Here is an 18,072-nt window from a genome sequence, read left to right as displayed (position 1 = left end):
GCATTTTTCCTTTAAAAAAATCTAATGAATGGCTTCCCTACAAGATAATGTACATTAGGAGCCAAAATGCTAAACATACTAATTGCAAAACAATCCAAACACTGACAGCTTGTTTCAGAAGCACATAAATTAATCCTTTCATATATTACATAGTAGTATTGTATATTACATACAACACTACTACAGGTAGTACAAGCTCTTACATGTGGGTGTTTTACCTATAACCTGGCATTCTACAAAAAAATGTCACAAGGAAAGCAAATAGGAGAGTATTTCACAAATGAGCAATAGGGAGAACATGGAGAGAGTGATTATTTTTGCCAGATCAGGCTGCAGGGTCACTGCAAGAAAGGCAGCAGGAGATAGGGCAGAACTGCATCACACTGTCTTGAAGTGATCCCAGCATCAAACCTAGATGCTCCAGAAAAACTAACGATAGGACAAGAGGAAATGGCCTCAAGTTGTGCCAGGGAAGGTTTGGGTTGAAATTCTTCCTAATATCTACACAGGAAGAGTGGTGAAGCATTGGAAGAGGCTGCCCCAGGAAGTGGTGGAGTCGCCATCTCTGACAGTGTCCAGAAATGCGTGGATGAGGCACTTAGGGACATGGTTTAGCAGGCATTGGGGTGATGGGTTTACAGTTGGACTCTAGGATCTCAATGGTCTTTTCAAACCAGAATGATTCAACAGTTCTATGCTCCTGATTAATGTAGATTAATTTGTACCTGTGACAAGCAAGCAACTCCTCACACAGATTCATACATACAAGAGGGCAACCATGCACAGCACTAGATGAGGTGTAAGCAGGTGGAAACCACCATCTACTATTCCTTCTTCTGAGAGAAGGCAGTTCAGCTTTAAGTCATATCATCATTCTATACTATGGAAGGCAAATGCAAACAGCTGCTTCTTCCTAAGTTTGCAGAGATGCAGTGGTGTTGTGCACTGCAAAATGAACATAACACAGCTACAGTAAATCAAGCTACACTGCCACAACACCAAGCACATGAACTTACCAGCACATCTATGTGGTCACTGTAGTTACTATAGACCATCCAGTGCATTCAAGTCTCCAACTGGAAGGGATATAAGTCAAGTCCTTGGGAATCAAACAAACTCTCAGAAGACTAAGGACAGCCAGCTACCCAGAGGAGAGTTTGTCCTCTTGCTCTCCCCCACACCAGCATTCCATCAATCCACGTCACCAAGAAAAGCATACTAAAATACCTCCTATGTAAGACTACAAATATATTCCTGCCAAACACAGAAGTCAGAAATCTGACTGTACCATCTATCTGTACTGTTTCTTCCTCACACCTAACTAAAAAATGTTACTCCAGCAACCACTACCTCTCTCTTGCCCCATTCTGTGCAAGCTCGAAGTAACCCTCCTCCTCTATCACCCATAGCTACACACCATCTTCCCACAGACACTGAAACTCCCCACTGATCAAGCAGTTTTCCCTCCAGTTGACTGACGCCAACCAAAGAATGCACTGCTGCCAAGGGCAGTAACAGTATTTGCAACATGTATTTTAAGAGAGAGCACTGATAAAAAAAAAAAAAAGTGGTGGAAGGTAAGAAGCTGACAGGGTGTTTAGAGATGTATTTGCTAAGCTCCACAACCTCTCTGGGCAACCTGGCCTTGTGTCTGACCATCCTCACAGTGGAGAAAAGGTAGAAAGGAGAAAAACAGAATGAAAAAAAAAAAAAAAAAAAAAAAAAAAAAAAAAAAAGCTAAATTCACAAGCAACCTTTATTTTCCATAGAATTTCCTGTTCATGCCCAGCATGGCAGGAACTGTGAGCTCACAGCTCACTCTGCTGAGTGAAAGGGAAGGATCCCTTCCCTTCACCTCCCAGCAAGGCTCCAGCTCAGCCCAGGAGGGCACTGGCCTTCCCTGCACACATTCAACTTCTCGCTCCCCCAAGGCCTGCAGGTCCTTCTCCAGAGAGCTGCTTTCCTGTGCTGGCTCCAGCACATACTGGTGCCTGGGGTCTGCTTCCCCAGAGGCAGAACTCTGCACGTTCCTGTGCTGAACTTTACGGGGTTCTTCCCTGTCACCCCCCTCCAGCCTGTCAAGGCTCCTCAACCGGCAGCACAGCTCCCTGCTTTATTAACCCCTATTCTCCCATTTTGTGTCACCTGCAAACTCATAGACTGCACGCTCTGTTCTATAACCCCAGTCATTAACACATTTACATTAACACATTAACACATTAACTGCACAGGATCAGGCACAGCATCAAGCCTCAGGGCACGACCACCAGTGACCAGCCCACAGCTGAACTTTGTGCACCCTGACACCAGCCGTTGAGCCAGGTGTCTATCCGCTTCACTGTCGTTTAGCTCGCCCATACTTCACTGGTTTGAATGAGGATGTTACTGTCCCCCACGGCCAGGCACATCAACACCAAAGGCCACGACCCTGGTCAGACCCATCACCCCTTTGTTAAACCATGCTGTGTACTCCCAAATGCCTTCGTTCTTAACACCCTTGGAAACAGTTTCCAGAAGGATTTACTCCATTTTCCTAAGGATCAAAGTGAAGCTGGCTATCCTCCTGTTGCCCCGTTCTTCACTCTTTATCTTCTTGAAAACGGTACTAGTATTTACTTTCTTCCCATCCCCAGCTCCTACCACCAGTTATGCTAGAAAAATTGTTAGGAGGGTCACACAGCTCACTGAGCAAGGAATCCAGCCCAGGCTGAAGTATCACATCTCCCACAGTTTGCTTCTCCTTCCGTTATCTTACCTACATGCAGGAGCCTGTATCCTCCCTCCACCACAAAGATATTAGTGAGACCACAGCTTCAGACACAAACAAAACCAGGAAAAGAAGAAGAAAAGTATTTTAACTGGCCTAAGAACACCTCCTGAAAAGCTTAACCTTGCTTTTAGCTTTGGGTCACTAATGGTATTCTTTAGTAATAACACTGATCAGAGTAACAGGTAGTATACTGAGGTTTTCAGACAGTACTACTATACACAGTCCCCAAGATGGCTGAGGGTTGTGCATGACCTTTGAAAAAATATATATATTTAAATTAGATCACGGCAACAAAGAGTCCCTTACACTGGTTTACCGACTGCCTTTAAATGCATGTTTTAGCTAAACAAATAGCTTTCTTGTGATAAACAATAACAAAGCAAGCACCATGCATGTAGGAAGTTGTTAGTTATACTAGGAAGCCTTTTTGAACACAGAGGAAGTTTTGGTCACTGCAACATATACTTGGGGGGAGCCAGAAGAAAGTCTTTTCTGCCCCTTCATAGATTATTTACACTTCAAGACTAATTTAGGATTAGGCAGAGATGGAAGTGCTACTTAATATAAGTTCTGTAATAGTGGGGGAGGAAGAGATCTTAGACAAACAGGATTTTTATTTTCCTGTCAGCTCACAAGCACACATCCTAACATATTCCAGACTTGTGGGACAAGACCATCAAAGTCTTACTGGAAGCATTTCACTTAAGAGCACTCAGTGAAAGGGAAGAATAAATCCTACTGGTCAGTGGACAGTGCAGCTGTACCTGGAAGACTGCTGCACATGCACATACACAGAGGAGAACCGACTACATTTGGAAGCTACGGAGACTGAATCAAAGGTGGCTTACACCAAGCAGCTCAGTTTTGCTATCAAGCTTGTAGTAAGTGCACATGGTACATACGGCTCTTAAACTCCACCCCCCCCATCTGAACCTCTACCTAACCTTTAGGTGAGAAATGCCTGTAGGAGTTTACAAGGGCACACAAAGGGCTCCACCTTATGCCATCATCCTGCAAGCCGCAGCTACAAGCAGCCACCCTCCTCAAAAATCTCCCTGAAAGGCTGTACCAGTGCAAGCAGAGCAATCGGACTCCACACTCACTGGCCTACAGGAGAGTCAATTAATTGGCCATCAATAATAAAATACCCTGGAATGGAAGGGAAACCCTTCACTGCAAAGGAACTTCTCCTTATACTGAGAGCTGACTTAGAAGCCAGCAAAACCAACTTGAAAATATTTGCAGCAAATCCAAATCCAAAACTACTTAAAAAAAAAAAAAAAGGGAGATACAAGAGTCCAGAATAAATACTTCTGTTTTATTTGCATTAAACCATGATTATCATCTCTAACATGATTGAGGAATGTTTCAGGCAGGAAGCACCAAACACTGCAAACAAGCTTTTCCTGGCTCACTTAGTGTCCAAACACAGCATTCCTGCTTGTGGATTCATCAACATCTAAAGTCTCATTTCTGAGGACTCCTGTGTCACAAAACACTAATGTACTCTTAAAAGGAACCCACCACAGAGAAGGGTGGTTTCTTATTATTTCCTGTTTTGAGTTTGGCAGGGCTTTTAGCAACCCTCATGTCTGCTAGAATGATTTGGGACACCATTTCCATTAATGTCTTTCAATTAAGTAGGGCAAGTCCTACAGCAACATTACACAGAATCTTCTGGTAGAAACTGAGAAAAATAGGCATAAGCTACAGGCATGCTAAATTGTGACCCTCCGGACAATTCGGAAGGATGAAGTCCTTCAATGGTGCCTCTTCTGAAAGAAAAACAGAAAGACGAAAAAGCTGAGAAGGCAATTTTCACGGCTGCAGAGAATCACAAACAGATTTTACAAGTGTTAAAGTCTCTCCCCCATTCACTTCTTAAGCTCCTTCATGCCTCTAAGTTGCACATGAGCTCATATAGTCAGGGTGTAGGAAGGAAGATTAAAAGTCTATGAAGTTGTCCCCCCCCCCCCCATACAAGCATTGGATCAAATGCCACTTGCTCCTACGTAATTTAAAACTTATTAAAAAACAAAATATGGAGGGGAGGGGGAAGCTTTTAGTACCTCCTACCACTCCCCACCGACTAGCTAAACAGTAGCCAAGAGATAACACTCAGGGGGCACAACTACCACCAACAGTTTTGTGGGCAGAAAATGGAAGGAATGATTCAAAGCTAAAACTCAAAGAAGGAAACAGATCTATTCTCCCGGGTGGGTAGCATGGGCTGGAAGCAAACCCAAAGCAGCAGGCTGTGGTGCAGGCTGTGGGGACAGACTAAAGACACAGCAGAGCACCAGACCTCACAAGCCCAGATGGAAAGCTTCAGCAGCAGGAACTACAACCCCTAGTTACTAGGTACTAGCGGGCAGCTCCTTCTTGCTTCACCGTGAGGAAAGTTAGCAAGGTGGGGAGATGGCCCCTGCGTCACAGCAGGAGCGAACAGGCGCTTCCCAAGAGACTGCCGGTCCCCTGAGGGTCTCACGCTCCTGCCCGGGCAGCAGCTCTTGGTCGCTCTGCCCCCTCCTTCACAGCCCATCTCTACCTGGCATCTCAGTGAGGGGCAGAAGGAGAAAGAAGCTGTTCTGGAGCCAAGTTACAGTTACTGAAGCTGCATCACCTTGCCATACATCGGTAGGCAAGTAGCAGCTGGTCACCTTACTAGTGTTTTATAATTGCCCACTAAAGTGGATTTAAAATCTCAATACTGATTGATTAAACTCGGACTTACCCCTTGCTAATTCTAATTAAAGTTTCTGAGGAATTTTTTGCTGTTGCTGATCCTTCAGTATTTAATTTTTGCAATTATTTTCAAAGAAGAAAATTGATTTGCATCCCCTGTGATTACATCACTTGACTCTGAAAACAAGCATTTACTTTTCTCCTGGTGATCGTTGCAGAACACTGCAAAAACAGGAACAGAACTAATCTTCATGAGGATGGCTGGTGCTCTGTCTACTATTCAAGCTCACGAGAAGTGCATACAACAGAGCTATCCACTTATATACATATAGTGATAGAAAGCAACTTGACTCTTCCTGGCATAAATGACATTATCTGAAACTGAAATTTGAACTTTAATTCCAAAAATCAAATTGAGTATCATTTGAAGTTATTACTAGAAACCACTATCCTGCCTTCTACAAGGTTGAAAACTGCATTTTCAATCTCTTGCTGTGGGAAAAAAAGCCTACACCTTTCCCCAGGAACGTTACTATTGGTTCAGTTGTTATCCTGCAAAAAGCAGAGTCATCCACGAGCTTGGTGAGAGCTCTCCTATGCTGCTCACGAACCAGTTCTCAACTCCCTCTGGATACTTGTGTGGATACCTAACTGATGCACAGCTATGCATTTGCCACAAGGAGCTGAAGCTCTTGCTCTCACATCTAGAGAGCTGACCATTCTGCAAGAGCTAATTTTACTCAAGTAGCTATTAGGAAACTTTGAAAAGTATTATAGAGATTGAGCTCTCTTATTACACAGATCTGCACACCCAGAGCCACTCTTGGCCTCCCAAGAGTTTCTGCAGTGTGTATTCCACAGCAGAGACACCCCCATCCAGCAGGAGCCCTCCTCACACCATCAGCAACATGCTGTAGACCTTGCCTCATGATAAGGAAGAGCAACATTAAAAACTTCATAGGGAAGGGAGTGGAGGGGATAAGGAGACCTTCAAAGCACATTTTAGCTTAAGCTGCCATGGAAAGAAGTCCAAACTTTGTCTGTCTTGCTGTGATGCCCAGCCACATGTTCCTGCTGACCACTGGTATTGTGCAAAAATAGGCAGAAGTAAGACAGCTGAAGGACATTTTTTTTTTTTTTTTTTTAAAAAAAAGGACATTCTATTGGGTTGAAGGCACCAACATCAAAGTTTCAACTGACAAATTATTTCCTGCTGTATTTTCAAAGAAGGATAAAAGAAAAAAAGAAACTCAATATAGAGCATCAATGCTGCTCAGCTGATACCAACTCTAACTCATGTTTACTCATGTAGTATAGTTAAGCCAGTATTATTACCCAGGACCCAACCATCTTCTAAAAATACACAGAAAAAGTTCTAATCAGTTTGTCCAATGTACTTTTTCCTCTAAGAGCAAGAATTGGGCAGGGGAAGAGGGAGAGGGTCTTTTAAAGTGGCTGCTACGCATGCCTAAAGCATTTGCTATTAAAGAGGTCAGAAAAACCTGCCTAAATTGACATCAGTATTTACTGATGTCAAAAGCACTCTACTTCCTGTGCAAATTTGCTCCCAAAAGCTCCAACAGGGCCCTCAGGCAATGTCTCCCATGGTGTGTTCTCTCATGTTCACAGGGGACAGTTCCTCTGTGTCCAACCATGCAGCCACTGAGCACTTAACATCTTGGCTGGAGATTGAGGTGAACATTTTCAGAGCTCCATTCATAAAAATCTCACTCTTCTGAACCAAAACATTTTCTGTTGGAAACCACCAAGAGCAGAGGAAGAGCTCCCAGTAGCCCATGTTCTTACACAGAAGGCTGTTAATTCCTGTATTAATTCCTTCCGACATGCCAGCCTCATGCTCTGGCGCATCCAGTGCCACCTCCCAGCCCGTTCCTGCCTCAACTAGAAGGTGAGGCCCTGCAGGGCACAGCTGAGCACAGCGTGGCACACGTGCTGCCCACTGAGGCTGCCAAGGGAGCACAGACTCTCCAAGTACAGCTGCAAGCAGGCTCCGGCTGAGGCTGACCAGAGGGTCAGAGGCTCCCTGGGTCACTTTATTTGGGTCTTGCTCAATCTTTGTTTACACAGTCTTCATTCACAAGCTGGTCTTACTCAGGGAGTCAGCAAGTTCTTTAACCGTGACTGACATTAATGCAGTAAATGAGAGAGCAGCACACTATTGCAGCAGCCAGAAGACTCACCACTTCAGACAACATTTGACAGAACTGCTCACAGCATAAGAGACAAGGCCCATCAGTGGTCTTTTCCCCACAATGCTTGGGCATACTCCATGTTCCTACTGTTAACTGCAGCCAGTCCTGACTGAAGCAGCAGACCATGCCTGCTTCAGAAGACAGGGGAAGTCCTAGCATCTCCAATACATTAGGCTCCTAACAAAAACATCCAAGAGAAAACATTCATTATGAAACGATATTCATTTTAAGTAACTGTGTACAGCCAAGGACTCATGAAGTACTTTCTGCTGAATTCTCATTCACAGTCTTAGAAACTTCCAGCAAACATCCAACACTATTTTAGCTCTTTCTCCTTCATGCACATTTTAGCAGACAATGGAAAAACCCTGCAAGGGTGACCTCTTGCAGTCTCAGCACCAGCCACCTCTCCCAGCATCCCTCTGACAGCTCAAAGGGAGCATAGAGAAAAATACAGCACCTCCTCTTATCAGTTAGTGTTCTTGAATACTCCTGCTTTATGGATTTTCCTCTCAGAGAGCATCATTTCCTAAAACAGTCTTTTAAGGAGGAAAGCACAACTAGAACACTCCAAAGGGATAGAGTCTTTGCCATCTACACAAGCAAGAACAAGTGCATAAAACTGCATCCTGTTCTATGAAGCAGCTTATGACTTCCCAAACAAAACAATGAGGAAAAAAATATTAAATCCACTGCATACGATCCAAACATTTAACAATTTCATAGCCCAAGCAAATTCTTCAAAGTATAGTCAACAGACCAGCTTGACACATGTTACTACCATGACAATAATGAAATTATTACATGGCAACCAAACAAATGGCAAAAGCATCTCAACACCATCTTCCCCTCCCATTAGGGATTCTGGAGAAACACTGAAGTTTGTACAACACATTTACACGTGGATGGAAGCGTTCTCATATATAGGAATCTATAGTCAACATTGTAAATGTGTGAGGCATCAAGACCTACATTCTTCAATAAAAAAAGGTCTTTAAGTAACTGAATTTCAAGTTCCCCATTTTGGACCAACTAGGATATTAACAAGAATGACATTAGCCCAGAGATGAAAGGTATGACTAAAGCTTTCTCTGTTCTCATTAAGGAGGAGTCATTTGTGTCCATTTTCACAAGAAGATTTTGTTGAAGCAATCTGCATTTGAGGCTACAGAACACTTATGTTTTCTGCCTTCTGCAGCTGCCCACCTATCAGTTGAGAGGGCCAGGGATAAGCAAGATTATTTCTGCTCAAAGCATCAAGCCATCAGAGTCACCACTTGAATCAGCTCTTCTGATGTCAACATCACAGACTTTTTTTTTTCAAAGCTAGAAAGCAGCAAGGTTTCTCCCCTCCCCCAACAGATTATTCTTTTTAAACATTCATGAAGATTCATAATTATGAGATGTAATCATGAAGGCAGAGAAAAGGGGTTTGGTCTGAAGTTGGCAGATTGATGCACAACGTTACTAGAGGTTGGTCTTTTTAGCTTTCCCAAGCATTTCCAGCAGTACATAGAATCATAACGGCTGGAAAAGACCTTTAAGACCATTGAGTCCAACCAAAAACCCTTCAACGCCGTGCCTGCTAAATCATGTTCTTCAGTGCCTCAGCTACTCATGGTTTCACTTATCCCATGCAGCTCTATTGCCTAAAAGGCCTCGAGTTTTCACCCCTTCTTTCTAATTTGAGTAATAGCACTAAACTCACCCACACAAAATCCCATCTTCCCTGCCTCATGTCTTTATGCCCATACTTTTATTGGCACTGCCAGCATTACCGAATGCCACTTACAAACACAGTCAGCCTTCCAGAAGTAGCAATGGTAAACATCATGCCTACTGTTCTACTTATCTATTCTCCAGATACTTTTTACTTTCTTCTTCTGAAGGGATTCAAGAGGCTACCACTATCCACTTCTGGAGGGAACCAAACTCCCTAGGAAGCGCGGTGCTGCCGTTGAAGGTCCTGACACACACAACAGCACCATTCAAGCAGCGGACACCATACAAAAAAAGCCAGACAGATCAAACATCCAGGTTGTCATCCTGCAGAAGGACCAGGTGCTAGTTTATAACTGCACCAATATTAAGAGGAGGTGAAATCCTGCCTTCCTAACACAGGAAGGTTTGTGTCCTCTGCACAGAAATCCAGCTACAGCCTCCCTCCTCTATTTGCTCAGAGCATCAAGGGACTTTGAAATTTAATATTAACTGTACACAACAAAGCATACAAAGAGCCAATAGATCTCAGGGAGAGAGGAAGGAGAAAAAAAAAAAGAAAAAGAAAAAGCACACTAACATTGCAGAAACATTATCCCATCCCTTACAATGGTGCTTATTCCCGGACACAGACAACAGATCGCCTTCCCCACCCCTCAAGAATGTGAAAACATAGGGATACTGGGTTAAATGCAAACACTATATTCAAATGACCTCACTGATCTAATACTTCCTGTATGGACAAGACCTTAAAGAAATAGAGGCACCTTGACCACATATAGCTCATACAAGATGCAATCAGATGCAAGTGAGCTATTGAAAAAAAAAGTTTGCTTTCACAGACTGAAGTCTTATCTTTCTACAAAGAGGCAAATAAGTTACATATAATACTCGCCAAAACATGAGATAACGTTCTTTTAGGTAAAAGATAGGGCATGTATTTGCAAAGTTGTCAGAGTCTCCCTTCTCTGGGATACAAAAAAGCAATAGCTCCAGCTAAAGCATGGCAATAGCCCATTATCCTCACAAGATCAGGAGTCAAAATACAGAGATCTCATTTTACTAACAGCCATTCTAGGCTACTCCAGACCACTCAGAAAGGTGGGTTTTTTGGGGCTTTTTTTGTTTGTTTGTTTTTGTTTGTTACATGTACAACAGTCAGACTCACTTATGAACCATGACTCCACATTAATATCTAAACCCTTTACCACACATTACAGATTTATATTCCCATATTTTTCCCCCCCCTACAGACAACATTTTATGCTTCAGGCCATTAGCATTAGAAGCGAGGAGGAACTCCAAACGCAAAACACAGGCTAAACTTCTGAACCATTATGAGTACAAAACATTTTCTGACCTCTCACTGACCATCTATTGTCCTGAAAGAAACAAAAGGGAAGGAGGAAAAAAGTTACAAAGCACTTTGGTCTTCAGTGGCAGTAACACCCCTGTGTCAGGTCTCATCCCTCCCCTGCCATTCGGAGGCACCCACCAGAACTGGAGAAAGGTGCTAACTTCATCTTCACAAGTAGAGAAAGACGCGGTTGCAAAGGTACTTGAAAACAGACAACACTTCTCCATTTAATTAATAGGACAACTTTTAACGTTACAGATCAGCTGATAAACCTTGAGCTACCCTCACAGACACCAGCTCTGCCTCCTCTCCCTGCCGTTCCCAACTCTTCCCCTCCAGCCCGCAGCGCTACGAACACCTCGGGGCGCTGCACGGGCCCAAAGCGGCGCCGGAGGGCGAGGGGCCAGCCCCTCAAAGCCTCCCTTAGCCCAGGGCGGCCTCCTGGGCCCGCCCGGCCAGGTGCGGGGGGACAAGGCGGCAGCGCTGCCCTCCCCCGGCCTTGGCTCCCCGCGGCGGGGCAGCCTCCCGGCGGCGCGGGAGGCGGCAGCCCCCGCTGCAGAGCGCACCGGCCCGCGCACGTGTCCCTGCGCGGCGGCGCCGCTCCGCAGGGCCAGGGCCGTTACCGCCCGCGCCCATCTTGGCGGCGCGGGAGCGCGCGGCGCCCGCGGGCAGGGCCGGCGCTGCGGCAGCGCCGGGAACCCCAGCGGCTCCGCCGGGAGCGGGGATCCCGCCGGTCGCCCCGGGGCGCCGCTGCTCTCGCTCGAGCCCTGCGGGCCGAGGCGCCGCCGCCCCCCGCTCGGCCTCGCGGGCCCCTGGATGCCGCGGCGGCTGCACGCGGCCCGGGGAGGGGAAGGGGGGCGAGGGCAGCGCGGCGGCCTGCGCGGGGCCCGGCCGGGGGCGGGGGCCTCCGCTCCGCTCGGTGGCGGGAAGGGGGTCGAGCAGCACAGGGGAAGGAGAGAAGCGGGGGGCGCGGGCGGTACCTGCGGCGCCGAGGGAGAGGTCGAGCGTGCTGTGTCGCGCTGCTGCTGCCATAGTGAGGTAGAGCCCTGGGCCATGCCTGGAGGAGGCGGCGCGGCTGCAGCGCGGCCCGGCCGGCGGAGCGCGCCTATATGTGCGCGGGGCCGCGGCGGGCGGGCAGCGAGGGAGGGAGGCGCCGCGGGGGCCGGGCGGCCGCCGGGGCGGAGCTGCGCCGCGCCATGGCGGCGGCGGCCGTTGGGAACCGAGGGTACCCCTGCGCCATGGCGGCCGTTGGGAGCGGGGGATACCCCCTGCGCCATGGCGGCGGCGGCCGTTGGGAGCCGAGGGTCCCCCTGCGCCATGGTGGCGGCGGTTGGGAGCCGAGGGTCCCCCCTGCGCCATGGCAGTGGCGGCAGCAGCCGTTGGGAGCCTAGGGTCCCCCTGCGCTGCCGCCATCTGCCCCATCGCGGAGCGCATCCCAGCTCCCCTCGGGGCTGCGGTGCGGCCAGAAAGCCATATGTGCTGCTTTTTTTCCTGGTTTGTATTATTTATTAATGTATCGACTTTTAAGGTTCAAGTGGTGGTAGCCCCTCGTGGGTCTCCTCGAGGCACCTGGAGCAGCATGGTGGCTTTGGCCGTGGTGCAGCATGACAGGCCGCAGGGCACCTTCCAGGCCTCAAAGAGTTAACACCAGGCAATCGCCCCGCCAAAATCACATACTTACTGTATGCATACACACACACACATATATACATATATATTAACACGAAGGGTAGCTGTAGAATAGCACACCCCAGTCCCCTGTGCAGTCACAGCCCCCCACACGTGCCATGCGGCGGCAGTGGGGGACAGGCCCGGCAGCGCATCACATCACATCGCATCGCATCGCTCGCTGCCACTTTCACGGCTTCCTTTTGTTTCTCAGGCCACAGCGGCCTTGCGGGAGGGAGGTGTCGTTCATGGTACAGTGCCCGGCATCACAAGTGTCGCGTGGTTCCACCTTTTAAAGATGAATTGTGGTAGTTTTGGAGGTTTACAAGTAGTTATTAATGTATTACCCACTTATATAATTCCTAGACAATCTACTAGCACGGTTATTTCTGTAAACTGCACAAAGCCCACATTTTTTTTTCAGTGGAAGTTTACAGTATCTTTGTTCTGACTGCTGCAACTTCTGCACATGCATCCTGAAAAAGCAGATCTTTAGAGATCTGCATCAAAAAGGCCTGTAAGGACTGCAGCTTCATTAGCTGGTACTCGTTTGACTGCCGATCCACGAGAGGTTGTTTTTAAATCCAATAGGGCCATGCAGGTTTATATTAGACACCTTTGATCCAATCCAGGGTATTACAGAGGATTATATACTTCTTTTTCCCCAAATCCAAACAGGAAAAGAAGGGAGGAAAATTCTTATGTCCTTCTTGGAATCCCTTTTCCCTAGGAATCCTGCTTTTTCTTAGCACCATGGCACTTTTTTAATCAAAAATAAACAGATTTGCTGTTGCCTTCGCTTATTGCTCCCTATCTTTAATGCACCTTCCACAAGACTGTCAGGAAAATCCCTGTACCCTGATGTCTCTCACCTGTGCATATGGAGACTGCAGTTGTTTCTCTTATCTCTTTACATCAAGGACCTTAATGGCATCATTTTTTGCTATCTTGAAGTGCACTAATAACATGGAAATACTGCCTTTTGTTTAGCTGAGCCTATTACATTATCTTTCCATAGTGGAATAGTCAGAAAGAGGTAACAGTGATGTTACCATCTTCAAGTATTTGTGCATACATGCCAGGCACGTAGCAAATTATGCCCGTATATACACGTGAGCAGTTTCACTGAGTTTATACTGAGGAAAAAATACAACACAAATTTGTCATGCAAAAATCTTTTCCTGTCATTACTGTTGAAAAAATGATCGTCTTTATTTTGCTAGTTAAGGTGGAAGTTTCAGGACTGGTACTTGAAGAAGGAGGAACTTCAACTTTAATTAAATGCGATATGGAAAATGAAATGAAACAGCACAAGTTGTCATTTTACCCTGTTATTTTCATGTGTCTGGGATTTTGTTTGGATTAGCACTGGACTTCAACTGAAGGGCTGGAAAGGCTAATGAATTGCTTTGGAGAGTCTTTGTTTCTTAAATCTTGGTTTAAAGGATGGGGTGTTAGCTGATAAATGGATGTCACAGCTGTTTATTGAGTTAGCTGGAGCTGGGAAGCGAGAAAACAGCACAAGTAAATTAAAAAAAAATAGAGAAGAAAAGGCCCGTCTTGGAAACATGTTGATATAGCTGTAGGAAAGCATTCAGCAAGAGGAAGAAACCTGTGGTATTGACATGTAGAAGTGGACAGGAAATTATATATGGCCTTACAGGGCAGTTTATTAGCAGAGCTCTCAGAATTTAGGGCTCTTTGGGAAGGATGCCATCACTGAAGAGAGAATTACTGCTTCTTGAGCGTGTAGCAAGAAGTGAATGCTTTGCTGCTTCATGGACATGACTACCCATTGCATACTACATAACTGCATCATGCCAATGATATTTTTGGGAGTCTTCCTATTTGAAAATTATACTGGAGATAATTTAAAGAAGAGCAATTAAAAATAATTAAAGAGATGGAAGGACTGATTTATGAGACAAGATCAGAGGAGCTCCAGTATTAAAACATGTTTCACAAATACTGTGGAGTTTGAATGACATCATTTTGTTAAGATTAGTACAGGCTATATGGAAAGAGTTTATTTAGCATAAGACTAGTTCTGTATTTTGAAGCCAGTAGAGACGGCAAAAATGGGCACCACAGGAAAAAAAGGAAAACGGTGAAATGCCAGTATTTGCAGAGTTATGAAATGCTTTGTTCTGGAAAGCAATGGCAGAGGCCCTACCCTCTAAAACTAGATTTGACAGATGAGATTAAAAACACCAAAGGGAACAATCTTGCATTGAAAAGAAAAGGTGGGACAAAAGCCCTTAACTCTGAGCAACAACCTGTGCCAGAGGTGCATTTTTTCCCGCATCACCTGTGTTCTCCTTACAAATCAACTGAAATACCAAATGTCTCAAATCCCAAGCTTCTCAAGAAGAGCCCAAGAGTGTTTCTAATCACAGACTCCCATCTTCCCTAGATTTTATCTGCCTGTGCTTATTGGTCTGAAAATATTTCACCTAGAACTGCCACAGTCTGAAATTCCCCTACCTCATAAATCAAAGTTAAAAACAAGTTTTTCCTTATAGAGAGTTAAGATATGTCCTTTAACAAGAACATTTTTCCCCATGCTTATCACCTTTTCAGCAGTTAATTAACTTCAAGTCACTCGGAGGCCTACCTAGGCTAAACTACAACCCTCGACTTCAGTAAATGTTTTTCCCCCCCTCCTTTTCCCTAAATAGCCACGCATGTTTCCAAAGCGATGGCCCATTTAAGATAGGAGTTTGCAAAGATCTTGTTAGCACTTGTACAGGAATGCCTGCAGAATATGCAGCTTTGTCCCTCAGGAACCAGGCGGCCACCTTGCAGTGCTACTTAAAACACTGACACCAACACACACCCTGCACACACCTGCACACACACAGAGACGATCGTCTCACCAGGTCTAACTCTTCGTATTCAAAACATTGTTAAACACAACGGAGGCTTTTATACAGCACAATTAAATAAGCGGCCTAACACGTGCAAACACACAGCGTTGTGCTGAAGGGAGTGTTACAAGATGGCACCAAGGGAAGAAATGCAGGGGCTAGGAAACGAAGAGGGATACAGGTGGGTGCCGAGTCCAGGAGACAGTCCCGTCACCCTCACTGCTTTTCAGTGCATCAGGTCTTTCTTTTTTTTTTTTTTTTTTTCTGCTCCTCTTCCAGCCTACTGCAACCCAGATCTAGTTTTTAGCATTTGCTTGTAATTGATAGAAATCCTAGTTTTTAGAATAGCATTATGTGAAGAAAAAGGCTTCATAAGCTTGTTCTTATAAAGTGCTCTGAAGTGAGAGTTCTAGTGTGCAGTACTACCATTACGACCAAAGACGAAGCTCACCTCTGGCAAAGCAGCGCATTTTGTTATCACAGAGACAGAAATTTCTGCTTTCTGGAGGTGAATGGCTGTTCAATATGGCAAAGAAAACTAGAACTCATCAAGAGGCCTGGAATTACTTCTTTCATTCTTATTTCTACTTTTGTGCCTGAGCATGTTTCTGTTTACTAAAACAACTACCTTTTACCCTTCTTGGATGATCAGAATCAAATACGTAGACTTGCTGGGGCACTGCTGTGCTGAACAAACAAACAAAACATCATAGCTAAGACTCTCCTTTGCAATGTCTTATGGCACTGCATCTTACTGAAAACCATAAAAAAAATCTTTTAAAATATGCACATTTTGTTGAGAAAGGAAATATATCCAGTTAGATTACAGAGTGAGTAGATTTTTTTTAAAGATGTTTGAAGAAGAGAAACGAGATATATATATGATAGGATGCAAGGCTTCTCACAGAACAAGAGCATAATTCCGTGAAGTTTAGCAAACTCAGATAAGAGTTAATTGCTGAAGAAAAGGCTCCCATAAATTACGGCAGCCCTTGCGCGGGCTGCCTTTTGCGAGCCCTGTGCTGGACACCAGCCAGCGCGCTCTGCTTGAACCCTTGAGGCAGCGCTGCCTTTCATCCGAGCGGGACCGGTTCGGCTCTGGGGCAGGGAAAACTACACAGAGGTGGGACCTCGGGGTCAGCGGCCCCCTGTTCCTGCTCGTACCCTGCACGTCTTCCTCTCAGGGACAATCTGCTTGTGGTGGGGCGCTTGCTAATTGAGTTTCAAGCTTGAGAGAGACTCACAAATTCTTCCCCTAACACAGAAAAGTACCCATAAAAAGACATTGATGGATTGTTCCTCACCTTAGCTTCCTCAGCAGTGGCATCCAGGAAGCGCAGGGTCCTGCCTTTCCCCTCACATAGCCTTCTTTTTTTTTTTTTTTTTTTTGATGAATCCCACACAGGATGATTAGAGACCTGTAAGTTTCATTCTATGTTCCTCTACAGATATTTGTCCATATAACAAACATTCCCTCATTCCCAAACCAGATGCAAAGGATACTGCTCCTCCACCCTAGCCGTGGTCTCACCCCTGAACCCATCACAGAACACAGCAAAAGGAGGCCAGGCTTTTCCTTGGCACTTGTGTCACATCTCAGAACCACTACATCTTCCTAGCAGGCTTTTGGGGTCTTCGAAAATAGCCCCCCAAAAAACTTTTCAAACTTTTATCAGATGATACCCCAAATCGCTCTATCATCAGCTGACCCCGTGCTCGGTGTCATCAGGTGATCCAAATCCCACAGAGGATTTCCTGGAAAACAACCCAAGCCGGAGCACCTTCTTTAGTTTGCCCATCCCAACAGCTGCATGCATCTCCTGAGACAGGCCCAGAGCTTGCTGGTACCATCTTCTTTTATGATCCAAGCTACAGAAGTGCCCACAGCTGCATCAGCTTCTTAGAAGGTCTTAACAGTTTCTTCTTCCACCTAGTGACCTGCAGATGCTGTTACAGGACAGGACTTGTACAGACGATAAACAAACAAACAAAAATTGATTCTCATGCCGGGTTTCTTTGTGTGACAAAGTGTAACAGTGCAAGCTCAGGAGAGGTTGGAAAACCAGGATGGGGGTTGTCACGTGTGATATAATTATGGCTTTAGAGTAACTCTCTCCTAGTCACCATCAGTAAAGAAAGTACAGTTGTTTCTGCTGAGCTTCTGCCTCCCAATAATTACAGTCACAAAATGAGTAACACAGTCCATTTTCCCCAGTTCATCCAACTCACAATATTTTGCCTAGTGTTTGATCTACTGAAATGTCCCATTCTACACAAGTGATTTCAGGAAGAGTTTGCATATCAGAGGCCCACTGCGTCCAGGGGGCTGCGGTCTGCTTTCTCTTTCAGTGCTGCACGTTAGTAGGTACCTTGTAAATAATACAGAAATGAAAGCCAGACCAATGAAAAAGAGTCCAGGAAAGAGGATTACTTGTTGGCTTTTATAGCTTTTAAAACTCTGTGAGGGGGAAAAATGCATAGGTCGATAATTTTAATTCTGGCCTTACATGAAGGAAATACTAGTGTTTCTGTTCAAAGTGGCTGTGGGAAAGGAAGTCCCACACAAAGAATGGATGACAAACTAATTAAAATAAGAATGATTTATCCATCTAGCCAACATAAGGAGGCAGTAAAACAGACAACCAACAGACTGAAAAAGATGGTGGTGGGAAGGGTGCCGTACCTGCAAGAGACTAGTATCACTTACCTTTCTTTGTATTTATGTTGTACAATATTGTTTCTCACAAAGTTAATTTTTTAAATTACCTTTTCTGCTTCCTTTCTGAGTGATGA

The 18,072-nt window shown here is 45.3% G+C and overlaps 1 protein-coding gene across 2 annotated transcripts in view; it reads right to left on the bottom strand.

Moving 5' to 3' along the window:
* SMS (spermine synthase) overlaps positions 1-11,872 on the bottom strand; it is a 49,611-nt gene extending 37,739 nt beyond the window's left edge. For both annotated transcript variants that reach the window (XM_088532752.1, XM_088532753.1), the window contains exon 1: positions 11,725-11,872. In XM_088532752.1, coding sequence (XP_088388878.1) covers positions 11,725-11,776 — 52 coding nt within the window. In that variant the 5' untranslated portion in view covers positions 11,777-11,872. The remainder of the gene's footprint in view (positions 1-11,724) is intronic.
* Positions 11,873-18,072: the final 6,200 nt, after the last annotated feature.

This window comes from Tinamus guttatus, unplaced genomic scaffold (genome assembly GCF_059628265.1).
Source record: "Tinamus guttatus ecotype Peru unplaced genomic scaffold, ASM5962826v1 Tinamus_guttatus_pri_ptg000470l, whole genome shotgun sequence".
NCBI classification, from domain to species: domain Eukaryota; kingdom Metazoa; phylum Chordata; class Aves; order Tinamiformes; family Tinamidae; genus Tinamus; species Tinamus guttatus.
This window is presented reverse-complemented; position numbering and strand designations above follow the sequence as displayed.